The 24,571-nt window shown below is 35.8% G+C and overlaps 1 protein-coding gene across 5 annotated transcripts in view; it reads right to left on the bottom strand.

Moving 5' to 3' along the window:
- arhgef12b (Rho guanine nucleotide exchange factor (GEF) 12b) overlaps positions 1-23,542 on the bottom strand; it is a 47,331-nt gene extending 23,789 nt beyond the window's left edge. For 2 of the 5 annotated variants that reach the window (XR_535441.3, XM_008428520.3), the window contains exons 1-9: positions 22,864-23,542; positions 8,050-8,188; positions 7,881-7,952; positions 6,599-6,697; positions 6,463-6,512; positions 5,396-5,453; positions 4,470-4,681; positions 3,532-3,636; positions 2,794-2,919 (exon numbers count right to left, since the gene is read on the bottom strand). Coding sequence is in view for 4 of the 5 variants with exons in the window: in XM_008428520.3 (XP_008426742.1) it covers positions 2,794-2,919; positions 3,532-3,636; positions 4,470-4,681; positions 5,396-5,453; positions 6,463-6,512; positions 6,599-6,697; positions 7,881-7,952; positions 8,050-8,101 (774 nt within the window). In the remaining variant the exon portion in view is untranslated. The remainder of the gene's footprint in view (positions 1-2,793; positions 2,920-3,531; positions 3,637-4,469; positions 4,682-5,395; positions 5,454-6,462; positions 6,513-6,598; positions 6,698-7,880; positions 7,953-8,049; positions 8,189-22,863) is intronic. The other 3 variants (XM_081615262.1, XM_008428522.3, XM_081615263.1) reach the window with 3 other exon arrangements.
- Between the last annotated feature and the right edge of the window lie 1,029 nt (positions 23,543-24,571).

Below are 24,571 nucleotides of genomic sequence, written 5' to 3'. Positions count from 1 at the left end.
AGTTACTTTCCAAAACTTACGTGGTATATTCCAAATATTCTAGAAATTGCAAGCTATATTGCAATACTTTTTAGTTTATTCTAAACTAAAAGGTTAGTTTTTACTTACTTTTACGTGCAAACTTAAGAATGTTTGCTGAACTTGCTAGTTACATTCTGAACTCACAGGTCACATCCAAATTATTTTCTCAAAACATTAAAGTTGCTTTCCAGAACTTACATATTACAGTCCAGTGTGTTAGCTAAACTTGCAAGTTACATTCTGAATTAACAGGTCACCTTCTAGTCACTTTTCCACAATACATAGGGTTCCTTCTAGGACTCAAAGCTTTATTTTATAGGCCATCATAATAATGAATGGGTTCTGAGGATATCTGGAAAACACAGAATACATTCTGTAAACCTTAGGCGCTTATAGGTTGTTTTTTTAAACCAAATTTATCAGGGACTAACAGGTAACTTCATGACATTTACAGGTTACATTCCAGGACACTGAGGTTGCGTTCTAGTTACTATCCCATAACTTGAAGGTTACGTTCCAAAATTTTGTGATGACTTTCAAGGAATACATACATTAATTGATATAAATTATCAATAGCTTGCAAGTTACTTACCAAAAGATTACATAACAGTAGTTTTCCAGAAATGTACAGTAAAATTTCAGGAATCTAGCATGTACATTTTGTGGGGCTAACTTGTGAACAAGACATGAGGACTTATAATTTTTTTGCTAACCAAAACTCAGCTAGTTTGTGTTATTTCATTTGAAGTAGATAAAACAAGTTTTAATGTCTCCATAAAACTTTAATGTCAAATTCAGAATCTTCAGTGGTTTACAGTTTAAGACAATGAGTGACTTTCAGCTGCACAATTTTTTGGTTCAGATTTTTCTTATCTTTTATTGTTATAACAGTGTTTTTTTTTTCTTCTAAAAGACAAATAAGTAAGGAAAGTGCATAGACTTTCAGACCTTTAGGTGTACTGGCCACCCAAACTACTGTTTTTGTGTGATTATGTATTGTTGCCAGGGCAAACCCAGGAAAATAAGTAATCATCAGTCTGAATCACTCTTATCCTACTAATCTCTGCTCCTAATTGTTGCTGCTGATGTTTGAGCTGTAGCCTTGCAGAGCAGAGTTGCTGTTTCTTTTGGAGCTAGGCAGTGTTTGATCACTTCACTGGAGCTAACTAATTAGGGCACACTGTGGGCTTTTCGGAAGGGGAGTAGGCTCCCTAGGTCCTGCTTTTACAGGAAGTGTGTAAATATGCAGAAGCAAATAGTACTTCCCTGGAGATTTTATGGGAACTTTCAGTTTCCTGATGTTTATATGCAGTCTGTACTAATGGCGGTCATCTAACTTTGTCTGACTTTCTTCTGCCTTTCTCAAACGGCCATATAGCATGTTGCACATCTTTCTATAGATGTCAGTAATTTACATTCCTAGTTTAAATTGAAGAATTAGTTGGCAACCAAACTATCTAAAGTTCTAATTGTTGTAACATTAAGCTAAATGTTTAAATAACATTACTTTTTTTGAGTACCAAGGCAGAAAGAAGTATACTACTCAATAAAGCACACAACACTAAATTAATGTAAAAATATCTGCTAAAAATGATACTCAAAAGGTTGAAGAATTACTTTCGCATTTTCTTTTTTAATTGCTAATGTTAGATTGCATACAAGGAGCCAACTAAAAATGGCAAGTCCACCAATCCCATAATAACATGGTGTATTCATACTACATTCTTTATCGCAGGTGTAGTTTTTTGTTACTAGTGGTTTTCCGTAAACCCCAATTAATAAGCCATGTCTGTTGAACCTCCCACTTTTTTCCATCCACTCAACTTTCAATGAGTACGTTATAACTTTTCACAATATTAAAATGTTCTGAGACATAAAATTTAGAATTTTCATTATCTCTAAGCCGCAATCATAAAAATTGCATTAAACAAAGACGTCATGAACCTATTTATAGAGGAATTTCACTTTCTGAAATGAGTGACAAAAAAAACACGGACAGAAATCACATTTAAGTTTTTTTATTTTTACATTGGGAGACATTAATCAATCCTGTATTAATCCTCAGATTCCCTGACATCTAAATAAGCTGCTGGTGGCCACACCTGCAACCTCAACATTTACATTTGCAAGTGAAAATGGCTGCAAACTGATGAGCATTTATACAACCGTACATCTTTGAAAAGTAGGCGTGGAGCCTCCTGCACAAACAAGAATGCAGCAAGTGGTTTCTGGATGGTAAGTCATCAACAAAATACTTGTCTTTTCCAGCACCCATCAGTATGTGTAAGCTCATGCAGTGGTTGGACCAGCTGACCAAATGTTGTGGAACTCAGTGTGGGTTGCTACGTAACGGGGTGAGTTCCACTGGGGTTGCTAGGTAATGGGAAGTGCTTTGCTGAGGTCGCTAGATGGCGGAGAGTGCCTGCTAATTTTTTATATTAAATGTGGAAGGTTTTTGAAACGGCTCATTTTCCAGACGCCAATAAATATTACAAAACACAACTGGGTAGTTTTTTTAAGCACTTGGGATGTTTTTAGAAGCAGTAGAGATCCAAATCGGGAAAAAAGTGTGCAAAATGTGAATTTTGTAAAATTATAAAAATATATACTCCAACTGTTGTTGAATTCCCTCACTTGCAACTCACCCTTAAGAAGATTCACAGTAATACTGAACATCTTTTTTCAAAGGTTTATTTTTAAACTCAGAATTGGGTTAAGATGGAGAAGGTGATGGGAAATGTGTGTATGTAGCTGTGTGTGAGTAAATCTTACGGTGTCAGGAGCGTCTTCAGTGTCGGGGGATGAGCAGAAATTCAGGTCATCTTGGCGGCTAACGTCCGGACTCTGAAGTGGCGACTCTCTTTTTCCAGACGCCTCTGGAACGGACGTGCTGTGTGTCTAATGCACACACACATACACACACATGTATCACCACACGTAAAAAACACAAGAGCTGAACCCAAGTGATTGTTTAGTCTGGTGCTGAATACTGGGAAATCCCCCAGAGATTGCTAAGTAGGACCATTTCTTCGCTATTTTTAGATGCAGTGATAAAAGGGTTTTTATGATAAAGGAGTTTGTGTAAGCAGTGTTTCGCTTTAGAGGGGCTTCAACTACAGCTTGTGACTAACATTAGTTCTCGGCCAGCTGAGGCAAATTTTAAAAAAGTCACGCTTTAAATCTGTAGCAGAGATTGAATCACCAATGTGCCTCTGAACTCTACACTTCAGTGCAGAGCAAGAAAGAGAATGTTAATATATACAAAAAGCATTTTTAAAATTTTATTTAATCAAGAAATCACTTGATGAAAGACATTTTAAATATCGAATAATAAATAAAACGGAAATAAAAACCACACACAAACAAAACCATAAAAACAAAATTCTCCTTCAAAAATTACTACTCAGAATGAAAATCATTAAGCTCATTTTTATTTATCATGCCATTAATTGATTAATTTACAAACTAGAATATGTTACTGACTTATTTCCAGTTAAAAGCTGTACTTACAGCATTGCTGTTGGTTGGAGGCACTTCTACACCGGTCTGTTCCTTCAGGAGAGTCCCATCATCTCGCTCGTCTTCATCACGAATCCTGGACCCCGATGCCCCTTCCTGAAACATCAGCAAGTCTCAGGTGAAGCAAAAACCTCCATAACCTAATGTCAAATATATGTAGTCATTTGTTGCCTGAAATTCACTCTCTCTCTCTCCAGAATTTATTTTATTTAATTTAGATACAGACAGTTGCTTTTTTCAGTCTTTACAACTTTATAAGTAGTTCTATTTCTGTTTCATTTCGTCCATGATAGGTCAACTATATTATTAGTTGGGTGACAGCAACTTCATTGAGTAATAACATTGCAGTAGGTCTGTAGCAGAGTTGGATAGTAACTATGTTACATTTACTCAGTTACATTTACTTGAATAACTTTTTGGAAAATATGTATTTTAGCACAAATAAAGTCACACATGACTAGGTTTGTTCAAGCAACAAGTCATTTAAAAGCATGCCATGCCATCATCCTCCAGCTACTTTCTGTCGTCTTCTTCGTCTTTTCTGCCAGCAGTAACATCTAGTTGTTGATCAGATGGCTTGTGTGATGTGAAAAAAGTGTTTTTCTTGAGATTTTATGACATACACTAATTTTGATGCAGCCAAACCTCATCCTAGTGCAAAAACTTTTTATCGAAAAATGTGAGGGGTTTTTTATTTTTCAAAATTGCCATATTTCCATCAAGCAAATTCATTTTCATAATTCCAATTTGCACAATTATATGGTGAACAGAAATGCAGCTACAGTCATATAGTTACCTAAAACAGATCTAATAAATAGTTCTTATTGTCACGTTTATCATTGTCACAATAGTGCTGCCAGATATTGAGGTAAAATTAAGTCCATATCAACCCGAGTACTGTCTCTGGGTACTGTGGTCTGTGGTCTTACCCCATCAGACAGAGTGCAATTATTGTGGTTCTGATGGTTCCCACTCAAAAAGCTGCTTTGCTCCACACCGGACAGTGCAGGTGAGTTGGGGGTTGAAAGAGGAAGAGGCATGCTGACTTCTTCATGTTCTTCCTGCTCCTGCGCCTCCTCCAGGGGCATTTGGGAAAGGCCTGGAGGCCTCCCCAGCACCGTCAGCGCTACATAGGAACCCGCTGAGAGACAGTGAGGAAAACATCTCATTAAACCTTTAACAGTTAAATGGCTAAAAGAAGTATATGTAACTTGCTGCACATTTAAAATGAACAGTGTCTATATTGTATCACATAAATTGGTTTATATAGCTGCAAGGTGCTGAAGGTTTTCTACATGCTTAAATATATTTGAACTTCTCAGATGTAACTGAATATTTAGCATCATACTAAGAAATAACTGGATCTGTTTGTTTGATTGACTTATTTCTAAGAATAGTTTTTTTCTATGGAAGAGAATTAGGGCCACCAAAAAAAAATTCTAACTGAGAGTTTTTATTCTGGAACTCTGACTTTAATCTCAGAATTCCAATTCTGTGTCAATATATGTCAAAATCTAAATAAATAACTAAATATTCTTAGGAATATGTCAATTATTTTGTTGGTGAAAGCCTGTCTCAAATTGATTTGGTATATTTGAGTATTAAGATTCAAATAGTGCATAAACCAGTTAAAAGACAAAATTCTTCATTTTTCAGTGGCCCTAATCCTCTTCTGTATTTTTCTCAAAGGGTCATCATAGAAGGAAAATGGTAGGATAAATAATAAATAATAGAATCAAGTTTACATATCTTAGCACAAGCCAGTCATCACATCACAACTGTTGCTTTGACCACATTTCTAGCAAGTTTATAATTTACTTGCAATAAAATTCACTAATAGGAGACATATACTTACATTTTATTAACTTCACAACCTCTTTGTGGTTTGAACGAGTAACTAAAGTCCCGTTAACCTGTTGAAAAAGGAAAAACTAAGAATCCATTTCTAAAAGTGCTGACTCTGATGTGTATGCAGATGCATTATTGATGCAATTACACATAAATCATATGAAGACACGCTGTAGATTTTAGCATTAAGCATATCAATGGAATAAAAAAGCCTGGACAATGAGGCTTTTTTGTTCCTCCATTCTTGTCCAAAGTGACATGATTTGAGGTGGAAATCAATTATTTAAGCAACTTGTTGAATAAAATAACCTGCCTCAAAGTTTCGTTTATAAGCTAAATGTCTCTGACTTTGATTAACAAAAACAATTGAATCAAATGAGGCAACATTTAGATTTTAACAAAAAAGTGTTTTGAAGAACAGAGTTCAGGTAGGTTCATAAAAAGTTTAATTTAAAGAAAGAAAGAAAAAATGCTAATTTCTAACTTACTTTCAGCATTTTAAACAAGTTGTTACTGGGCTGAAATATCAAGAAAAAAATAAAAAATAAAATCCATGAAACTAACAGTAATGACTGTATCATGTCTGGACACCAACACACAAACAGAGTTTACTTAAAATTTGTGAATTCATTAAAAGGTAAAAGCACAAAATGATGGAAAAGTGAAAACAGTCCTTTGTTAGGCTAACAACATTAATACAAGCTAATGCTAATTTATTTGGTTTCTAACTGTATTTCAGTATTTTAGATAAGCTGCAAACAACTTAAATAGAAATTAAACAAAACAACATTAATAACTGCATTACCTTATAGTACATAAGTTAAATAGTTGAAAGTGGAAAAAGTGCAAAGCTAATGCAGAGCTAATAGTATTCTGTTCTAAATCGCTTTAGCCATTTCAAAATAAGTTGCCTATCTGAAATGCCTAATTTGATGGAAGCCTATTTTGACACACATACAATGTAAATAGTTTACTTGGGTTTTCTAAAATCATTCATCCATGATGGCTGGGGAGGAAAAGTCCTTTTTAGAACTTGGAGAAGGAAAATGGCTTAAAGTGACGCATGACGCCCACCTTAATGATCCGGTCTCCTGTTTGGACACCAGCTCTCATTGCAGCTCCATCTGCATCAGAAAAACAAGCAAAGTGAGAGACGCTGCTTTTATAAATGTGCTGTAATAATGTTTGTCTACATCTCTTCCAGCCTTACCTTCCTTCACCAGCTGCACAAATACAGGGTTGTCTCCACTAACTGTCAGACCAAAGCCATTTTTATCTCTTTGGATAATCACACAGCGCTGGACCAGACCTGCCATTTTTATAACAAATGAATAACAAAATTTTTAACAAATGCTACAAAAGCCTCTAAAATTAAATTATAAATTAAAAAAATCCATCCTGGATGTAGCTGAGATCCCTGGTTTTTTGTCCCTGTGGTCTGTTGGTGTTACCGATTGAAAAAAAAAACTCTTCAGGAAATGACAAATCAACAGCCTGAAACAAACAGAGCTTCAGAAACAGCAGCAACAAGAGCCACCGAGGATCAATTTGATCATAAACTGGAAGATGTTAAAACATCATTACCAGGTGACTTTTACACTGACATGCACTGAAGAAAGAAGTTTAGCTCAAAAATCAACACCTTCTAGCTAGACTTAAATTTGCAGCTGCCTATGTGGATAAGCTAAATATCCTATTCTTATTTCTCTAAAAAGAAAATAAACTTGTTATTTTACATTCAGACCTGAACCATCAAAGACACATAAAAAAGATTGCAAAGTTTCCTTTTATTACCTGCGTAAAAGGCTGACTTTCGTATTGGGACTAGAGAAACTTATCCAACTATTTATCTTTAGTCTAATTGATTACTGCAACAGTGTCTTCACAGGTCTGCCTAGAAGACCTTCCGTTGATCCAGAACGCAGCAAAAACCATTTGAATTTTGGGATCTATGATCTTATTCCCATTTAGTTTTCAAAAATAATATTTTTTTTCATCTGTGAGAACTTCTGAGCTGACAATTTTGGCCCACGTGACAGAATGTTTGGACACCCCTGCTCTAAACATTTACAAATATACAAGTCTGCTGATAAAAAGCAATTGTCTAAGCTTCCTTAAATCTACAATATAATGATTAAGAAAATATTATTTAGACAAACTAGAGAAACTGAAGGATTTCAGTTATACAGACTCCTGTGAGAGAGCTGAGTGGATAATTGGTTGTCTTCTGGACTCCATGAGAAGCCTCAAGACTTCAGGGTGAACAAAAGGGCAGGAAGGATTAATGTCAACCCCGTAACCCAGGCAACCACCCTAACAACGGGGAAAACACTTACAGCGTCTCTGCACATCTGCACAACAACCTCACAGTCAAATACTGACAGATTATTCATTTCATTATTCAAACTAAAGTGAGGGTGGGAAAAGTGCAACGAGCCAGTTCTTTAAAGTGAGCCGTTAAAGTACAGTACAGAGAGATATCTGTGTCTCACCTGTTGGGTCAAACTCGTGTTTAAGAGGATTTCCCATTCTTTGTGTTTTTGTCTGTGAGAATGCTCTGGGTCCTGTGAAGAAAAGACGACAAATGACAGAGAGAGAGAAAAAAATCACTGACAGAAACGATGTTCTCATTTTTTTCCCAAATTAAGGCTGTTTTCACACCTGATAGTCCAGTGGACTCGGTTTGATTGGGGACCAGAATCACAACATTCATTACATTTTCAGCTGTTGTGGTTCACTTTTACACTGCACTGGGTTTGGTTTGTTGATTATGCTGTTAAAAATCTGTTTCCAAGTGTCTCTAATCAACAAAAGAAGACAAGAAATTAGAACCTTATTGCACTTCATCCATTCCTACATTGAAAGTGAGCTCAACCTTTCTATCTTTTAAATGATGTAATTAGGGACGCATTAAACAGTCTTACAGTAACAATTTAAATGCATGTTATATCTTGAAATGAAGTGCCCATAAAACACTAGTTTTATAATCTGTATAAGCACTGCAGAAAACAACACAATATTTACAAAGATTTTTCTGTCATGAATATATTTTTTAAAACAGTTTTAGCTTAATTAGTACTCTCTGTGTTGTTCTTTCAACAAATGGTCTGCTTTAGAGTCTGTGTACTCATTTAACGCTTAATAGATTATTACATTAATTGACAATTATTTTAACAATTGGTTTGTCACAAATTAATCGTTTCAGCCCTACAAAATAACATACTATGATTTCCTGTTCTAATTACTTGATAAAACCTTAATTACACTAACAAGGACCTAAACCATCCCCATGCTCGTCTAATTTGATGTTTAACTGACTTAACCTTTGTGAGAATTTAAAGGTGGAGGTTCATTTATTATTAGCAGAGGCTCCTTCTCTCCTCGTTCCCCTTTGCTGCTGCTGTGTCTCGTTCCAAAAGGAGGGGGGGATTTTGTTTGTCCAGCAGCTCCTCCCTGGACAATGGGGGCCCTGGACTTTAAACAATGGCTCCCACGTCAGAGCCTGCTTACTATACGGAGACTTTGTGGGACAGATTCCCGGAAACAGCGACCAGGGTTTTTGGCTCGGCTTCAGCTTCCTGAACATGGGAGAAGGCTGCGAAATAAATCGGAGGGGAAGGAGGTGTTTGTGAGGGAAGGCCAAGGGCTATGCTGTGGAAATTTTAACAAAGCTTGCAGAGTGAAGGATCCTGTCTGAATGCAGGAAAGCGGAGGGAATGAACGAAATGTTGAAACAGATTCAGGGAATTAGAACGATTTTCCTTTGTGTTTAGACTAAACATTAAGCAAATGTTTAGTCTGGATTTTAGCCTCGCAATCATAGGCAGAACCAAGATCATGTTGGATCGGGGAATAAAAAGGTGGTGACCTTAAAACTCAAGAGAGGCACCTTGCTATGGCTGGAGAAGATCAGAAGCTGATAAGAGATGCAGATAAAAGGACAGACGACATCCTGCTCAGTGGGTGGCGGCTAGTGGAGCAGCGTCCAAAACATGAAGGAAGCTTCCAGATTCATCCATTCATCTGTTACAGGGTCCGCAATATGCAGATCCGAAGCCGTATGAGGCTCTTAATAACTTTGGTAAAAACTTACCAAACACCAACTTTAAGGCGCATTCCACTTTTTATCACTTCCGATACCGATATCTGAGGTTTAGCGGATACCGATCCAATACAGATAAACAATACTGAATTGACTTAAAACATTTCTGTTTTTAAACACGGACGTAAATGTACTGAATTACAAATTTATAACTCTGCACCAGTACACCACAGTTAAATAGATCAATAGCTTTACAAGCTTGATCAAACATGTAAGAACAACATAATTTGTTCAGCCACTGCAAAATGAATAAGAAACTGACACTGACAAAGACAATAGGTTGACTAGCTTGGTCAAAATTGCAAAAATAAACTGCAACAAACCTTTTTTCAAGTGGTTCAAAAAGTGTAATTGGGAATTCTAAATATAATGTAAAATAAATAATGAAGCATGATGTCACTCAGAGCACAAAAACAGAATAGACCTGCCCTCCTGGATCAAACACATAGCCACCAATACCCAATCTAGAAGTTTTTCAATATCAGAACCGATACAGATATTAATATCGGATCAGTGCACTATAGTAGCGATCAAATAACAAATGCCGTTTTTAGCAGTTTTTCAGATTTTTTTTTTTTTTTGAATAATTGCACTAAACATCCAAAACAACCAGTCATGTTTTGTTAGGTCTTTTTTATTGTTGTTGTTTTTTGGTTGGAAACTATGTACTTTTTCAGAATCAGCTTTATAGGCCAAAGGCCTAAACAAGAATTTCTACTTTGATTTCAAGCGCTCACAGTGTACAGACATTAGGTATAAATACCAGACGTGTAATGTGGTTGTTCATCTGTTGGGAATAACTTCAAAGGATATTAATTAAACACAGGGCCCTAATTTCTTACCCTTGCATGTAGAAGAACAAATAAACTCAGAAATGTTCAATTACTACCTAAAAAATACAAAAACAAACAAAAACACAAACTTGCAGACAAACAGAATAAAAAAAAAAACTTCATTTAATTTAACTTAAGTTCACTGTAAAAGTTAACATGCATGTAAATTCTGCCCCGTTTACAATGAATGTTCTTAGATTTAGCTTGTTGGACTTCCAGCTCTCCAGCCGTCCTTCCCTGTTATCATCCCAGAGGAATGGTCTGGTATTTTTGGCATCCGAGGCAGAAAACAAGCAAAGAGAATCAAGAGCAGCAGATACAGCTGCAGACTGGCACCAGGAATATAACTTAAAGTTCGTAATTATCCAAGTTCCAGACTGAATGAAGGATTTATCCTTGAATCTTTAGGACATTTTTCTCAAACATAATAATCATCAAAATGTCCAGATTTGTTCCAACTGAGTTAATCACATAACATCACCGTGATTTTATGAAATGTATTGGTTGCCATTTAATGTTGGAAAGTTACAACCAGGAAGCTTTAAACTAGTTTGATAAAATCATAATTGACCGTTTTAAAGTTAAAAAGAATGACATTTTTTTTCTTCAGGCAGAAGTACAGGGCAAAGGTATTCATACCCCCTGTACCTTTAATCATTTTGTTACTTTACAACCACAAGCTGCAGCATATGGGGATTAATGCAAATGATCAACACAAATGAGCAAATAATTTGCAAGTTGAAAGAAAAGGAATTTTATTTTTCACAAACTGAAGACCCTAAATGAAATCTGTTGCAACTAGTTGCCTTCAGCAGCCGGCTAACTAGCATGTAGCAGTAATCTGCCTTGGTGTGATTTTTTATTTCATCCTGAACGCAGTTCTCACCATGAAACACAGTGGTGGTAACGTCATCATGCTATGGGGATGTTTACCTAAAGTCCACATACTTAAAAAACCATAAAATTTAAACTAAAATATTACATCTGACCAATAAAAAAAATTATACAGAAATAAAGCCTCAATAATGTATGTTTGAAACTTGCTTAAAGTTTGTCAGTTTTCAAAAGGTTCTTTTAATTTGTCAAATGAGCTTCACTGGAACGGATATTTTTAATTTAATAATTTAAATGGAGGCACTTTGCATCATTTGATGGTTGAAAAGCCTGAATAACAGATAAAAAACAATAAATATCTTTGTTGTTGAGTTCATATGTTTATTTATTCAATAATTTAGCTACAAAACTGTTTTTTTAATTGAACATTTTACCTATTTTAACAAGGATCCACTTAAAAAAAAGGTTTTTAATCTCAATGGGCTTTTTATGCTTGTAAAATAAAGGTTAAAAAAATTATATACATGGTTTTAAATAGCAATGTAATTCATTGTTTACAGACCCTGCAATTAACTTGATTTAACATTTTAATTGAGCTCCACCTCAAGTCGTAATATGACAAACTGTGTATTACTTACCATACCATACCAACTTTATTTATAAAGCACTTTAAAACAACCACAGCTGATACAAAGTGCTGTACATTAAAACACAACATCACAATATTACAAATAATTAAAAAAAAAACTCTTACAGTTTAAAAACAAACAAACGTACAATTTAAAACTAGATCTTGCTGGAGTTGAAAGCCAAGTAAAATAGATGGGTTTTAAGACGAGCTTTAAAAGTGGATTACTTTTGTTTATTCTTAAGCAATTTCTTCACCTTCAACACTGGTTGGTTTTTCCGTTTGCCAGTTTTCTTTCATTTATTTTTCTCCTTCCAGTGACCTTCAATCTTCACAGATTGTAATTTCAGTCATGACATTTAACAACAAAGGCTTCTAAATTAAGTAGGAACTGCTGTTTTATTGTGTTTTTGTTGCAAACTGCAGCTGCCTGGTTTGATTGTTGTCTAATTATGGATTGTCCACTCAGGTTTCAGTTATACTAGCGAAATAATACGCAGCAGAAGCAGTAGTGCAGGTTTTTAAATGCCATAGAACAAATACTTGGCTTCACTGTGTCATAAAAAGCAACAGTCATCTCACCCAAAGTTATTTAAAAACATATAAGTTAATGGAATCATGTCACTGTAGTCAAGTGTGCTCATTTCCTTTGTTTGGACTTCTTGTGCAGTTTTAGTCGTTCTAATGCATCACAATACGGTGCCATCTAACCTTCCCATATTTTCCACAAGTGAATTTTTCATATGAAAATGTGATTTGGATGTGAAAGACCATGTGCTTCTTTGATTTATTTTTTATGTTGTTTTTAACACATATTTAGAGTTTAAGACTTTGCAGTCAATCGATTAAAAAAATGTAATCAGTTTAATCAAACTCTGCAAGCTTGAGATATAAATATGTACGCAGTTGTGGTTCTTGCATCCCTCCAACCACTTAAAATTTAGCATTATCTGGGTTTTATTACAGTAGAAATATTGTCTCCCAGTACTCAACAGCAACTAAGAGAAAATGACACCTCTACAAATGCATACAAGTAGTAGCAAATTTGTTCAGGGGACAACTGACAGGTAAGTTATATTTTGTTTTCTGGTTTTTGGGTGTTCCGCCTTTGTCTGATGCCACGCTGGGCTACTGCCCATAACGCCCATGTCGAAAACTCGCACCAAATGCATATTTTCAAAAAATGTTTTATCTCAAACCAAACGTGTGTAAAGATTCTCAGTTTTCCAGGTTTTTATATTCAGAAAAGTTTAAAGAAAGTAATTTTGCTCACTGAGAAATGTTCCTCTCCACTCATTTTCTATGGAACTTGTGCAGCAAAGCAACAGTCATGTATCCGACACTGCTATTATTACATGAGTGCTGGATGTGTAGGACAGTGCTTTAAGCAAGAAATCTTATTTGAGAATCGTATTTTGAAGAATAAAGGGAAGCAGTATCTCTGTTGGTGCAAAGTTGCTACAGCAGAATCAGCTGAAGCAGTCTCCAACACTTACAAATAACTGTGTTCCCATTTTGGGAACTTTGGCTGAAACCAACACATTGGTGCATTTGCCACTGCACTGTACTCGTTCCATTTTCTGATGATAAATATTCCAAGTGGATAAAGTTGTTTCCCTTTATTTCCATTCTTGAGTCAAACTCAGGGCTTTCCCTAAAGACCGTGATGGTCCAAATGATTAATGGCTGGTTATAAATGAACAATGAGGTTGATTATTAGAGCTTCCCAAAATGAATGTTGACATGTTAACTCTACCATCTGACATGATGCGGCTACCACTATGAGCATGTAAATTCAATATAAGCTTGTGAACTCAGCTATAACCTCATAGAGAAGCTGTAAATCCTAGACGATCATGCTCAATGCATGAAGAGCTGGTGTTTGATCATTTCAAAGGTAAAAACAAAAAGAAAACAGAAGTTGCACTGTGTTCACTCTGAGTTATTCAGGAAGGGAGCAGATCTGATGACCCTTATGGACATTTTTCAGCTGTGATGTCACCACTTCCTGTCATGAGGAGGGGGGTGCTTTAAAAAACAAAGATCCTCTGAGCATGTCTGGCTGCCTTTGAATGAAAAATAGGATTATAGATTCAATCTGACTCCATCCCTCTCCCTCCTCGCTGATGTCTTTCTGCAGGAACACAGCAGGGAGGATTGATGTATTTTATTTATTTCACTTCACGCAGTAATTTCATTACAGCTTCCCAGAGTAACCCAGGAAGAGCAGTGGTGTTCCAGCAGGTTCAGCTCAGAGACACAAGGTGTTGACTCAGACATTAAAGCACTCAAACCTTCACTGACTAAAGGAGAACAGTGGACCCACTTTCTATTTACGAAAAATTCACCTTTTTTTGAACAGCAAATCTAAAATGTCTGAAAGAAAATGGAACTTCTGAAGCTGTAATACTTAAGTGCAATACTTCTTGGCCCACTATTGGCTGACGTTTGCAAAGCAGCCAATCCAGGAGAATCATTCTTTTCACTTGGCTCTGATTGACATAGCTTTACTCTTATGTGTAGTCTACATGTTCACTGGCTGCTTTACCTAAAGGATATCTGGAAATGATATCATAATTGCTTGATTGACTTTAATAAATCAGGTTTGCATGAGGCCTCAAAATAGTTACATTAATAATGCATGAGTCTCAAATTGTAGACTATTTGTATGACTATTTGAGTGTGTGCGTGCTACTTTGTAATCTGGAATTGCGAAGATGTTACAATGAAGCACTCAGCGCCCAGGTAGCCTCAACTCCCAGAAGCAGACCAAAGAAAACAACAAAAAGTTTACATTTGACCAAAATGCCTTCTCTCACATGTTTCCTGGATCTTCAATACTGAATGAGTCACACTAAAAACAAGGCTTCTTTAAACAATGGATTTCTTTCTGCCACTTTTCCATAAATGTCAAATTAACGTAGTGCATGACTAAGGGAATTTATATTTGGTAATTGCTTCAGATTTGTCATTTAAATCACACATAAAAACCATCTGAAATCAGATTAAATGTAATCTGATTACATTTAATCAGATTAAATGTAATATGTTAGATGTGTGGACATCTGACATATTCATCATCAGGATGTCCACACAGGCATTAAATGTACACGCATTCTAGGATTTTGTCACATGTCACTTGCTGTTTACCCATTTGATTTCAAGCTAATGTAACAACACAAAAAACACTGCAATCACTCTATAACACACTATAACAACTCTGGATTTGTGAACAAATATGTATGATCACTGTTAAATATCACAAAAACACAGCTTATTCAATTGGGAAACTATGATTAACGGTGACCTATTATGCTTCCTTGAACAAGTTTGGATAACTCTATTGGCAATAAAAACATGTTAATAAATATTTTTTTTAACTAAATCATTCACATTTTAGTTCTGCCTATTTTGAGCTCCTTTCAGAATGAGCCATTTTAGGGCCTCCGCCACTTTAAATCCAAATAAGCTGCTGTTGGCCATGTCACCCAAATAGAAATACTAAAATGGGCAAGCTGTGAAGTTTGGGGGTGAAAGTTCACAATTTAGCAGGAAAATCATGCTAAACATGCAGCCAGAGATGCATTAAGATTTAAAAATCACACGCTGAGGAAGAAATAAATTCTGGAAGAGAATTTTAAGAGTAAAAAATGTCTAGAGAGCAAGTCGTGTCAAGACTATCTTGACTATCTGAAGCATATGGAAAGGAAAATACAAAAGATAGAACATCATAGATAGAACAAAAACAAAAGACATGCAGAGACACGGCAGCTTGTTTCATGTGAAAATAATCAACCCATCTTGTTGAGTTTCCCTGAAAATACATTACAAAAAAATGCACAATTCTTCCAAATACGATGCGTACAAGTGGCGCAACAAATGTCTCAAAAGGCCAACTCAGACTCAATTCTCCTCATGTAGAGGCTCTTGAACAAGTTCCAAACTGTGACCTAATCACCCCTGGAGTTCGGCTGTAAATGTAACTAAGTAACAGCAGCAAATCTCTGCAACATGAGCTTGTGCAATACTTTAAACATAGTTTGGCAAAATGAAAAATTCATGCAGGTATTTTCATAGATTCAGAGACACAAAAATGACTTTCTAAATGTAGAGAACAAAAGCTGATCCTTTGAGGACAAAAGTCCAAAAAAGTCAACAGATACAGAGTACTGTTATTTATCTAAAATCACAAAATGTTTCCTTAGGCAACAAAGACAAAATAGTTCCACATCAGAGTGGTCTGACGTTAGTAGTGGTGGATACACGAGGGTACCAACAATCATTTTCCATCATGTTGTAAAGAGTCCAATATCTGTTTCCAGACGTCACAGAGTTCTGGAATGGTTGCCACACGATTCTTTATTGTTCCCTTTGTTTGTTGGCAATCTTCACAATGTATCCAGCTGCCCTGACACATTCACTGGTTCCAACACTGAACCCCTGTGACATCTGTAAGGCCAACATGCTCAACAACATCCCAACCTCAAGCAAACCTAAAACAGGACCCCATTAAACTCCAACGAGTCCAGGTCAGTGTGTGTGAGGTTTCTCTGCTGATGTTATTAAAACTCCAGTCGTCTTGGTTCAATTGGGGAAGTCATAACATTGGTTACATTTCCAGCTGGTGCGGTTCACTTTCACACTGCACTGTGTCAAACCACGAACCAAACTCTTTGAAAAGCCTGTTCCCCCCTTGTGTGCTGTGGTGGCGCAGGGGTTAAGCACAGTCCACATATGGAGGCCTCAGTCCTCAACGTGGCCGTCGCACGTTCGATTCCTGGCCTGGCGACCTTTGCTGCATGTCTTCCCCCTCTCTCATTACCCACTTTCCTGTCAACTAACTATCAAATAAAGGCCACTAGAGCCGATAAAACCTTTTAAAAAAAAAAAACCTGTTCCCCCACTCTCCTGTGGTGGCGATCATGCAACAAGAACCACTAAAGGGAACCACACAAAAGCCTCTGAAAAAGACACCGAAAGAATCTTCCTTCTTCACAAAATATAAATAAAAATGAAGTGGTGTCAAATTTTATTAGTTCTTTGATTTCTCTTTTGTATTTTGGTTAAAAAAAAACACAAAACATTTCTCTTGCTAGTGGTAGACACATGTTTGTTTTGGTTATATTTACCCAGAATTCCCTGCGCAAAACGTTATATTCCTGCTTTTGGAGCGGTCTCTGGTTCGCTTGGTGTCCACACGTGCATTCAAACTGCACCACAGCTCACTTCAACCGAATTGAACTGTTCGGTTTGTAGGCAGACCAGAATTAGCTTTTTTGGTTTGATTATGCATTCACACCTCCCCCAACAAACTGGACTTTCTACGTAAATGAACTAAAGTTCAATTAAAGTTGACCAAACAGGACCGATGCGAATGCATCTCAGAGCGTTTTCACACCTGAGGCATTTAGCCTGTTTAAAATTGAGCTTCGGTACATTTCTCCACTTGGTGTGGGATCACAGCTACCACACTAGGGTGCAGTGCAAAAGAACCATAGCAAAACCATTTCAAAGAGGTGGTCTTTGTATGGTTCCTAATAAACTCTAGAGCAGTTTGTTTATGGTGTGAACGTAATATGACCTTAATCTAAAACAACTACCAGGTATTTGCTGCAAGATGCCTTGCAATGTCCAGATAACTATTTCATTGTCGGATGCGGTAGAGTAAACAAACAACTTAAACAACGGCAATGTATCTTTTTCTCACAGAGTAAAGCCTGATGCAGCTTTCAGGACGTCTTCTCAAAATCATTCGGTTTACTTAGCTGATAAACATAAAATAAAAAACAAAACTGGGTCAGAACACAGCATCTGCTTCCTGAGTTTACATTTTGTTCTCCAGACACGGACACATCTGACCAGTAAACAGACCGGACCTTCTCATGTGGTTCGTAGTGACAGGTTCTGATCGGCATAGCATTTTTCCATGGGAAAAAAAAAAAAAAAAGAACCATCAGAAAAGTTACACTCCTAAACCGATTCAAACGCATTAAGTCGAGGTATGAGATGAGACACGCCATTGAGTTCACAAAAATGAGATGACATTTAACATTATTTTCAAAATTAAGAATTCTAATTTTTTTGTTTTTGGGTTTTGTTATTGTTTGCATACAAAGAGTAAAACTTATACAGATCACAAATTATGTAGTAGACTGTGCAGTAGTAAACCAGCACTGACTAATCCTGTTTTGATTAGTCCACATATTTATGTTCTGATGCTTGTCAAATTCTAAATTGTTTGTAATGCCAGAAAACTGGTCAACATTCTCACTTTTGTGTTTTATAAAATAGAATACAGGCTTTAATTAAATTATACTTTAAGGAACCAACGTTCTTCACTACACGTGCTTCAGGTTTTGAACTGGATGTTCAAATGCAGTCACACGCTAAAACCGCGGAATAGCCCTTTATTAAAGCCAGAAAGTCGGCTCATTACAGTAGTCTCCACTCCTTGTGAAACTTCCCAAAAATTATTGGATGGATTTTGCTTGACAATCCTCCGAAGGTTGCTTATGCCACTTTTCCTACCACACTTTGTCCTTCCACTCAACTTTCTATGAAAATGCTCCAACTTTTTCACGATATTTGAACTGTCTGGGGATTTTCAATATTTGTAAGCCATCAATATTACATGAAGTAAAGGCTTGAAATATTTCGCTCTATGTGTAAAGAACCTGTGTAATAAACAAGTTTCACATTCAGAAATATGTAACAAAATATTTAATATTTTCACAACTTAATTTGTTTTCTAGCTGTACATGTATAACATAAATTCTCAATAAGATAAGTGAGAGATTGCATTTGTAATATGACCAACCATAAAAACTTGAATACTTTTATGAGCAGCACAAACCTGCCAGGGAAAATCAGTTTATTACTGGGTGCTTAATCGTTTTTGTTAGGTTGAATTGTTTTCTCCATTCAGTTTAAGGCCGACAACCTGGAAAGAATGAAGAGACCACGACAATCAGCCTCACCTTCCTGCTTCAACTCCTCGTAAAATTGTCTGGATCATTACTGCTTGTACACCCACAGTTAGAAATTAAAGTTAAATAGAGATTTCACTCTTCCACCATGTTGAATGAATGTGTCTTGAGCACATTTTCACTCTTTTTTTTAGGAGTACATAATGTCTACCAGGCAAAAATATAATAAAAGAGGGTGGAGAAGCTGAAAATGAAACCTCTAACTGTTTTTCTTAGAGCTGCGATCCTTAAACGTTCCACTGGCTTTTAAAAAGCAATAATTTAATTCTATATTAGAAGGGACACATAGACACTTATGATTGAATCATGCCATTTCTCAGACAAATAGAAATGCACAAATATAATAAAATAAACAAACTTGTGATGCAGATATTGATTTTTTTTTTTTTTAATCTTTAATAAAAGTTTGTTGGATTTTCCTTGCACCTAAAAAAGGATCTGGTGCCAAACCTTGACAGCCAAATCAATCTTTCCAGCTAAACCCAGGAAGAGAACAATTCTGCGCTGGTTCTGCTCCAGAATCAGATCGGGACCAAACCATCCACAATCTTTATGTGGAAATTTGTGACGAAAATCAGAAGAGACCCATTGTTGTGAAGAGCAGCTGGGCGGACGATCGCCGAGTTTCTTCCGCCCGGCTGAATATAAGAAATCAAGTGACTTTCTTTGACTTTCCAGGGCCACCACAATAAAAATTGAAACTCCAATTTTTGGGGACTTGTTCCTCTAGGACAGAATTTGACTCATGGGTTCATAAATCAATGTTGCTATGGTAACTTTGTAACTTTCCAGCAGACAACATTTGAGTTTGATACAGCAGACTTGACAGATGATCCACTTAACTCATTTAATTTAGAAGTGTTCAGCTCTGTCTGTGAGTCATGCTGCTTCTGTTAGGAAACATTTGATGAAAATCCACAGCCAACTGGGCTCTAATTTTTCATATTGTGTAAAACCTAAGTAGTATTTTCACAAACTTTGAAAACATTTTTAGAAATGTGTAAAAACAAACACAAACCTGTTTCTTTAAGTAGGTTAGCTTTGCAAAGTTCTGAAGTTAGTCATTTGAATCATCTTTGTGCACATACAAGGAGACAAATCCATGTAAATATGGGTGCACGAATGAATAGTTGTATGTTCAACAGTTCAAGTTTTAATGGTAGTTTTGCTGGAGTGGAAGTTGATTTGTTCTCATAAGACTTAAAAATGATAAACTATGGATGGCTTTTCCCTCATAGGTCGAGGATTCCCTCATAGGATGGATTTAAAAAAAAAAAAATCCATTACGAATAAACAGCAAACTAGTAGTAAAATAGCCAAAAGAAATCCTGAAATGTGGAACACAATAGAGCTGCAACTAACAATCATTTTAGAAATCGATTATTTTAACAATTATTCTTTGGATAAAATTGGATCAAAAATACTGGCACCTTCTACATCTTAAGCCTCTTTACATGATATTAGAAGTACATTTTAAAAAATTCAAATAAACAATTTAATGCCTTTTTTAAATAAAAAAAATAATCTTATTGTCTAAAATGCAGTATAGTTGTCCATTTAAGAATTTGAACCAGGTGAAGCTAAAAACCTGCTACTTCAGGAGTTTTGGGTAAGATATTTACATGCAAAGGTAAAATTTGAATCAAATAGCACAGACTCCTCATTGTAAAGCCTGATGGCAACAGGCAGAAATGACTTTCTGTGGCTCTCTGTGGTACAGTTTGGCAAAATGAGTCTCTGGCTGAAGGTTATCACTTCTATCTGATCCCGACTTAAAATGGAAAAAAGTGGACAAACTTATCCTCACTCTTATAATTCACACAAGACTAAATTGTTTAGATACAAAAGGCTGACGACATGATAGGGGTTATTGATCCCTCAACTAATATTTAGATCTTCAATGAATGTTATGAACATCTAAGAAAAAAAAAACAATCAACAGTTCCTCTCCTGTTCGCTCTTTTCAGCCCAGATCTAATGTTGTTAAACTGAGAGCATTTTAATTTGCGTGTTAACATAAAACCCAAAGCACTGCTCATTCCAGTTGGGTTCTTCTGGTCATTAAATATATTAACATGCACTTAAAATCAGATATTAGCATATTTTATAATTACTATTTTATAATTATTTTATTCACTGTCTCACTAAATCAGACAATAATCTTCCAGTTCTGGGTCAGTTAGGATTACCGAAATTATTTCTATCCAGAGTAATGGAGGGGAATATTTTTTAGAGATTTGCACTTACTTCTTTCTAAGTTTGTGAAATAAATTTCCTAAATATTTGATAGAATTGAATGACTCGGCTCAAACGTTTAGTGTTGCTGGGATTCTGGTCCATTCCTCCTGACTTAATTGGTGCAACTGGGTCGGGTTTATGGGCTGCCATGCTCACACACAGCTCTGTGTAATCTCAAAATTGCTATAAAACGTTTAACAAACAATCTTTGAGGAATGTTCTGCATTCTTAGCAGTTAGAATAAATACTGGTTAATTTAAATGCACTGAAACGCAGTTGAGGGGCGAGTTGAGTCATCTTGAATCTGTTGGTGCTCATGTATCTGAACCAGATTATACTTATCTTTAACTGGTTAAAAAGAAAACCATAATTGACATTTTAGAAGTTCCGTACTGAATGTGTTTTATTATGGCAGGGAGATGTTAAATTACTGAGAGCTTTCTGAGCAATAAAAAAGGAAACTTTGACACATGCAGCCATATCAGGACAAATGGATTTTTCCCAAATATAAAAGGAGAAACTGTTCTATTGTAGATTTTTTTACAGATTCTGACACTTTTAATTTAAAGATTTAATGCTTTTGGTAATCTATCATGAATGCTGGCCCAAGATTGTACCTGAATATTTTGATTCAACCCAGATTTGGTGAATCTGGGAAAGGTTTGTAGAGTTTAACTGGTTGAGATTAAAACCAATCAGGGTTACTACGAGTTGAGATGTATTTCAAAACAAACTAAAGCTCAAACGTAAAGACAATGTTCTCTGGCAAGACAACAATTACACAGTGAAGATTATTATGTGTACTTTTCCACAACAAACTCACCAGTTTCTTAAAAACCTCAGATTTAAATGTTAAACAATTTAAAATCTTTTAAAATGTTAAATAAAATTGTCATCTGTAAATAAATATTGAAATTTTAGTCTGTATTTAATCTGTGTTAACAGGATTTTGCAATTATTTTGGGGATTTTTTGCAATCAAGATCAACGATTTTGTGGCGGTACTTTGGAATTATTTGCAATATTTTTCCTTGTTAAACCCCTTCCAAAATCTGAAAAGACAAAAAAAAATTATAAAAAACAAACAAAACAAAAAAACAAGGAGAATCTATGGCCCTATGGAAGACTAAGTGACATTAATTATATTTTCCAAATTTTACTTTTTACATTTTAATTTTTCTAAATTCCATTTTAATTATATTTATTAAGCCAAAAAGTATGTAATTATAGTGTAAATAAAAAAAGTAAAAAATCAACTAGCCTTAGAATTCACAACATGCTATGTTGGTTACAGCACAGCAGAGAGAGGGGGGAAGAGGGATGAGCAACACCACATGGAGGATGTTTGACAGCGCTAAGACCCTCCTCCTGGCTCTGATTGGTTGTCTCTAGTTGGGAAAAGGAAAAGGAGCTTGATTTTTTCAGATTGTCTGACTTTTGCCATACTGTCACTGTATAGTGACACTTTCAACAAATATGTAAAAATATATATATGTATTCATAAGTTATGTACTGCAGCTTTAAACCCAAACGATTTTAACTATTTTTGCTGAAAATTTGCAATAACCTGAATTATGCAATAGCGCAAAAGAAAAAAACAAATATAAAAATAAACTGCAAAGATCTCTTGATTTTCCATAAAATTCCACGAAAAACTAGAGGGACTGGCTTTAGCGAGTGGCTTAGTTTGATTATGCCTTTGGTCAGGTCTGTGTATAATTACAAGAAATGCCACAAAAGAAACGTTTTTCTTCATCCAATGGACCAAACAATTTTAGTGTGATTAAAAACAAGTAAAAACTTATAAAATATCAAGTTTTGTATGTTAAATGTAGATGGAAGCATTTTGTCCTACCTGTCAGTGAGTGTTGGCTGTGTGCCACTCATTGGTCTTCCCTTGTCAGCTTTCGCAGGCTTCACCCAAATAACATTTTCATAACAGCCGCTTTATTTTGTCTCCATCTGCTCCGACGTCTCAGTCAGCAGGCGGCTTCACCATGAAGGTCTGAACAATCCAGCTCCTTTCAGCCAGGAAGGTCGTTTTTTCCTCTAAAATCCATGGAAGTGAAAGTAGCGGTGATGCTGCTGCTGAAGATCCAGAAGAACTGTAGGGATCTCCGGTGTGTTTCAGGAAGCTGCCGCTGCTTGCATCAGAAAAGACATCTGGAAAACTTTAAGAGCTCCGATGATACTGTATTATTTTCCCGTCCTCAGATAACCTTCGAGTTGTAAAGGAGAAAATCCTTCATTTTTCCGCAGGAAATACTTCCATGTTGACCCTCCTGTCTTTTCCTGGTGTCCCGGAGAAAATTACGTCAAACTTTGGCTTCTAAAAGCCCAAATGAACTTTCTGCTTTTATTTCCGCTGGTCTGCAGGCGTCTGGTTTCCGGACGGCTCCTTCAGCAGATGGATGGTCATTTTAAAGTTATTCTCAATGTTCAAGCTGCTCTGGTTGTTGCTCCGATAAAACATGATGCAAATGGAAAAAAGGAAACGCTTTGTGCCCCCTCCCCAAAACACTGAAAAGTGAAGAAACCCACCTTCCTTCCGACGCATTCAAGGACTGCTCGTATTTTTCTAAATTCATAATTATCCTTCTCTGTTGAGCTTACTTTCGGTTACTGGTGATTAAACCTATTGTCTTAGCGCATAAAAAAATGATAGAAGCAGAATTAATAATAATAATAATAATAATAATCATAATAAACAGCAGATATTTCATCTTAAAATAACTTTTAGAGTAAATATGACAGTTGAGTTTTTAAAATGATCATATATTGCCATAAGTGATATATAATGAATAAACATCAATGTAAAAATATTAACATTTAAACACAGTAACATAAAATGCATTTAATGTTAACTTTATTGAGTTTAGTTGATGTATTTTCCATACATTTTTTCTAAATATTTTCTAAACATTTACAAATTTCATAAGTTTTAATATCTTATAATAAAATTGTAACAGTACTTACAAATATTATAGACATCATGTAATTGTTAGCTTAATATATATTAATATATATTATATATTAATATATATTAATCAAACAATTACATAATATCTATAATAATAAATTATTATGTCTTTATGATAAATCAGGTAACATCCATCCATTTTCTGCACACCCTCATCCCTTAGTGGGGTCGGGAGGTTGCTGGTGCCTATCTCCAGTTAATGTTGTGGGTAAGAGGCAGGGTACACCCTGGACAGATCACCAGTGTGTCTCAGGGCAACACAGAAAGACAAACAGGACACACAACCATGCACACACACTCACATCTAGGGAGAATTTAAAGAAACCAATTAATCTGACAGTCATGTTTTTGGACTGTGAGAAAGCCGGAGAACCCGGAGAAAACCCACCAAGCACAGGGAGAACATGCAAACTCCATGCAGAAACACCCCAGGCTGGGAATCAAACCCAGAACCTTCTTGCTGCAAGGCAACAGCTCTACCAACTGCACCACTGTGCAGCCATCAAGTTACATCACAACAATAAAATTATGTTTAGCAGTTTTTAGAAGTTTTTTGGTATTAAATAATTTGTTTTCATTTTAT

The sequence above is a fragment of the Poecilia reticulata genome, chromosome 14, assembly GCF_904066995.2.
Source record: "Poecilia reticulata chromosome 14, P_reticulata-male-v2, whole genome shotgun sequence".
NCBI lineage: Eukaryota > Metazoa > Chordata > Actinopteri > Cyprinodontiformes > Poeciliidae > Poecilia > Poecilia reticulata.
Note: the sequence above shows the minus strand (reverse complement) of the source record. Positions and strands in the feature narration are given on the sequence as shown.